This window comes from Bidens hawaiensis, unplaced genomic scaffold (assembly GCF_021521415.1).
Source record: "Bidens hawaiensis isolate Kalapana, Puna unplaced genomic scaffold, B.hawaiensis_p1.1 tig00032405_1, whole genome shotgun sequence".
NCBI classification, from domain to species: domain Eukaryota; kingdom Viridiplantae; phylum Streptophyta; class Magnoliopsida; order Asterales; family Asteraceae; genus Bidens; species Bidens hawaiensis.
In genome coordinates this window covers 180,770-185,882 of record NW_027495514.1, presented here as the reverse complement: position 1 = coordinate 185,882, position 5,113 = coordinate 180,770, and the positions used below count along the sequence as shown (strand labels likewise).

General features: G+C 33.6%; 1 protein-coding gene across 1 annotated transcript; it reads right to left on the bottom strand.

The window, feature by feature from the left end:
- Positions 1–333: 333 nt before the first annotated feature.
- On the bottom strand, positions 334–1,111 carry LOC143583471 (uncharacterized). The gene is made up of 2 exons (XM_077065772.1): positions 660–1,111; positions 334–565 (listed from the first exon to the last, which is right to left on the bottom strand). The coding sequence occupies exons 1-2, from the start codon at positions 936–938 to the stop codon at positions 350–352; spliced, it is 495 nt and encodes a 164-aa protein (XP_076921887.1). The 5' UTR covers positions 939–1,111; the 3' UTR covers positions 334–349.
- Between the last annotated feature and the right edge of the window lie 4,002 nt (positions 1,112–5,113).

The window sequence follows — 5,113 nt, the reverse complement described above, 5'->3', positions numbered from 1 at the left end:
AACAACTCTCGTATTTTGTAATTCCTCACAAGTGAGGCAGAACAATAATAAAATACCCTACCCTAGCTGCAACCAATGGAATCGTGGATGTAGGCCAGTTTAGACCGAACTATGTAAATCTCACATGCTGATCTTTATTTATATTCTCTTACAGTAATGTTCGTGTGTGTGTGCTAGATCCTAACATATATCTAACAAGAAGTATATAAAGCATCACAAAAAAACTATAAATTTTGCAATAAAAATCCAAACAACCACACAAGAAATCTAATTACACACAGTTTCATAAATTTCAACCACGCAAGCACCCAATTAAACAAAATCTTGTTTTTATTCATGTCACACCTATTCATTCTTGTTGTTCTTGAACATCACCATGCTTACAACCCGTTGGTGTGGCAGTCTCTAGACAAACTACATTCATTGCCTCTTCATTGCTTTTAGTTTCTTGCTCATTCTTTACTAATCCATACATGCCGGACACATGCTCCCATTCGGCATTCGTAGATAAGTAGCCATGACGAGCGAGGTATTTCTTCAACTCGACTTGAAGATTTCGAACCGGCTACAAAATATTACACGAAAAAAAGTTACAAACATAAAGAAAATGCTAATTATTGGGTTTGAAACTGGAAAAACTGAACCGAAATGGGAAAAACCTCCGCTTTGCAATCATGAGCAAGCCGGAAGAAAGTGGCTGAAACGAAATGCTTGCCGACGGCCTCAGCCGATTTGATCTGACCAAGCCAATACGATGATGTCTCCAGCCTATCAAACTGGCAACTGCTACACTTCTCAGCACTAAGATACGGTGTCCCGGGTACTTTAACAGGCTTTACCGAAAACGGTGGCTTCACTGGAGTTTTGACATCGTCCCCTACCTGAACCGGAGACTTTTTCGCCCCTGATCCCTCGATCTTTTCCCCGAAAGAGACCATCTTCTTCTTGCTTACCGTTTTCTTTGTGGACTCGGGTTTTGGTACCGGGGCAGACTCCGGGACCAGTTTTGGTTGTTTAAGAGAAATCGGGTTAGTCGGTTTTGCTTTCGGCTTTCTGGGAAGGGTTTTTTCGGGGACGTTGGGGTCTCGAATAACGCCAAAGGTCCTCCGGTGCCTGAAATTACGAAAGTATTTTTTCGATAATACTCTTGAAATAAATCTATTTAAAAACTGATGATTACATCGAAATAGAAGGCAAATGGGAAACAAGCTTCAATGTTTTTAAAATTTAGTGTTATTTATCCGCTAAAAAGGTTATGGGTTGGAGTGTTCCTATATGAGAAAATTAATCAAATACATTCAAGAGTTGTTGGTAATGAATTACATGTGGGGGGCAATGTCTTTGGTTTTCTGTTTGGGTGCTTCGGAGATCTTTTTGTACTTGGATTTAACCGGCTGTGATTTGTTTCCTCCTGTGTGAAGCATGCAAAGATAAGTAACAAATATAAACAATTGTGAAAAATAAAAAAAAAAAGAAAATGGTACCAGGAAAAGGTGTAGGATGAGCATCCATGTTAGCCGAAATCTGAAATGAATTCAAGAGATGGAGAATATGGCCTTTTGAGTGCGTATGGTTTTGAAATTGAAAATTGAAGTGTAAAAATATTAAAAAGATAAATTAGATTAAGAGGAGTTTGAAATGGAAAATAGCGGCAAAGGCGAGAGGAGCGGAGGATGGGTTAGTTTATCCTACACGCTCCTTGTGGGCCCCTATAACTTTTTTCAATGGATAAAATACTTTTTTAGTTATCCGATGCCACAAGTAACAATTTGATATAATAATATTAAATTTACTCTTTTTTAAGGCCAACAATATTAAAGAAGAAAAATGAGCTATTTACAAAAAGAAAAATAAACGTTACAAGGCGAAAACATGCAATAAACTCTAATGGGAAATTCACAAAACTAAACTCATACCAATTTTTTCATTCCAAGTTTGAGCGTTTACTTTGTTCTTCACCCAAAAAAATGATGTTAATTTAATGTCATTTACCATTTTTGACATTGGAAAATCAGGATATCTTTCACTGAGTCAAAATATATAAATTTGGTAATCTAACCCAATCATGAATAATCGACCAAACCCATTTTGCGACCTTGCAATTTACGAATAGATGTGAAGTTTCATCATTAAGACCGCATAACACACATTTTGAGTTGTCCAAAATAATGCCTCTCGTTGACAATGCCATTTTGGTAGAAATCCGGTCAATTCATTTTGTAGTTGATTTAAAATCGAGGATATTTACTTATTTAGTTAGTGACAGTGTTTTAAAAACCGGTTCAAACCGGCCGGTTGAACCGGATTTCGCACAGCAAGCCGGTATTATGAGTCCGGTATTTTTGCCCGGTTTGCTAGAACATCATACCGGCAGTTTTTTTCTAAAATACCGATTTTTATCGGCAAACCGGTTTTATGTCCAATAAATTTTTGATATTTGCGGCTTATATGTTATCAAAATTACTTTTAACCCAACAATTAATATTCAAATGTGTAAGTTTTAGGACTCTTTTTTTAAAATTGAGTGGTTTTTAGTTATATTTTTTATTATGGGTTAACTTTTAGATTATTTTTTGTTATGAAATAATTTACTTTTGGGTATTTTTTGAGTTAAAGTTGTATTTATAGGAAATTATAAGGTAAACTATTCAACCGGTTGAATCTCCCGGCATAACCCGGTTTAACCAGCTGTACCATTTTTAGCCCAATCCGATACGAGTAAAAAATCGGCTTTTAAAATATTGGTTGGTGATTTAAAATTTTAAAATGAGATTAGATTTTCATTTAAAAAAAAGTTTATATGTATTGCTTCGGCTTGTTAAATTAATGATATTATTTTTGTAACTTCCAGACATTAATTTATCCGAAGTTGATGTGAAAACGGTTTTAATTATTGTTGTTGGAGAAACTCCTGAAGTGTGGCTCCTGGTGACCTGGTCTAGCTTTTAAATCTTTGTATAAAAGGATGAAGAACAATGATTGGGCTGTTCAGCCCAGCTAAATCTAACTGGCCCAACTTCTATTGCTGCTTTCAGCTTTAGTTGATTCTAAGTCCTAACTTACCACACGACCAATTAACTTGGACATGAAGGTAAACAGGTTTGGATTATAGATCGACATGTTAATGATAGGATTGTAAAAACAAGTTTAACTGTTGTGTTGAATAGGTTAATAGATTGACAAGCCCTGTTTATGGCATACTTATTTCAAAATCGTTTAGTTTTATAGCTTTATAAATAATTAAATATTGACTATAAATTTCCTTTACCTTTACCTTATTGTGTTAATTGTGTCTTACTAGTTGTTTATCGTGTTAAACATGTACATTCCGTGTCATTCATGTTATTTAACCGGTTACCTTTAATCGTGTGAATTGTGTTATGCCGTATCGTATAACTTGCTTGTCAAACATCTAATTTTTAATAATGATTAGATCTTTAGTTAAACGTGTCATGCCCAAATTCACTAATCATGTTAACAGTGTTGTGTTCTACCCCTATAATAGAACAATTAACATTTTGTTAGCTCTTAACTATAATTCTGTTTTGTAAGAGATGAAATACTTTCTAAATATCCATCACACTAACAATTAATAAAGTTAATGTGCCTTAAAAACAAATGCAAATATTAATAAAAAGGCATTTAGGTCATTATTGATTATAAATTCTATATATATAACTACCGGGGAAGATGGCCGGATTGTGTGCTGAGAAACTCTAGTGTGTGTATATCGGATATAGCTTGGGCGCATTTTGAGAAGTATATGAGCGGGGTGTTTAATTTTTTACTAGAATGCAAGATGACACGCATCGTCTTTATTTTTAATTTTTATGATACTTAAACGATGACACACAAAAATACGCGTCATAAATTTTTTAAGTTTTTAAAAATGTGAAATTTTCTCGATGACACACACATTTGCATGCCATAAATCATCATGTGTTATAGTTTTCGTGTCGTTAAAAGGCATTTTTTCTATTTGTGTTTCTTTCATAATTTTTGAGCATGGCAACTCATTAATCGATTAACGGGTGCCCCATTTATAATTGATGGGCAAGAGGACCATCCATCCATAATTATAAAATGGACCTTGTCAAAGACTTCAAATTTCTTTGTTTCAATTAATTTGATTGGTGATACATTTAATTAGTTATGACCTACTCTATACCCATCAAAGTCTATGCAGTCACAAATGTAAACATCTGTTAAGAACCTCTTATTGCCACGCACAGCAAAAATTGATGAACCAAATTATACGTGTGTGACTAGTATATAAAAATATAAAATCCATTGATTTGTCAAAACTTGAACTATCAAGAGTCACCGTATATAGAGAAACCAATTTAACTGGTAAAAGTGGACAGGCTCAGACGATCAGACGCATCAAAATATATATCTACGAGACTACGAGAGTAAATAACGAGTTGATTATTGATGTTTGCTCAAAATATAAAATCAAGTTCATGCCTTTTAATTAAACAGATAATATACGTGACTGACCATGTTTGAAAAATCCGTTTGAGAAAAGACATTAGATTGAAATATAAAAATTAAATAATCCAAATTCGTTGCTATAATTTTTTTTATATACAAAATTAGTTATTGTTTCTTGTGGGAACCCTTGAAAACACAGAAGTTAGTGTTGATGTCTTCTAGATGGTGAAGATTTTATTTTGAAAAAAAGGTACCCAGCGAGAATTTTATGTTGAATTTGATAGGTACGTTTCATTATAACTTTTTATTACTAATTTTATAGAAATAGAATGAATAAGAGTTAATAATGCAAATCGTCCTAAAGGTTTGCCATTAAGTAACAATTTTGTAGCCTAACTTTAAGAAGTAATAATTTGGGATAACACATAAGTTCTCCTACGTGTGAAGTTATGGAACAAATAAGTAACAAAGCAAAATATCACGGTCTAGATAATGTGATAATGTCATAGACGGTTTGCCCAAGACCCGAATTCATCATCCGAAACCCATGTTTTGAACTCAATGAGTCAATGGTTTTCCCTATTAATTTATGAGCTTTTTTGTTATCAAGGTTTTTATGTAAAAACGCTTGATTCTTTTACTTAAGTAATTCATACATTCATTTAGGAACTGAATTTCG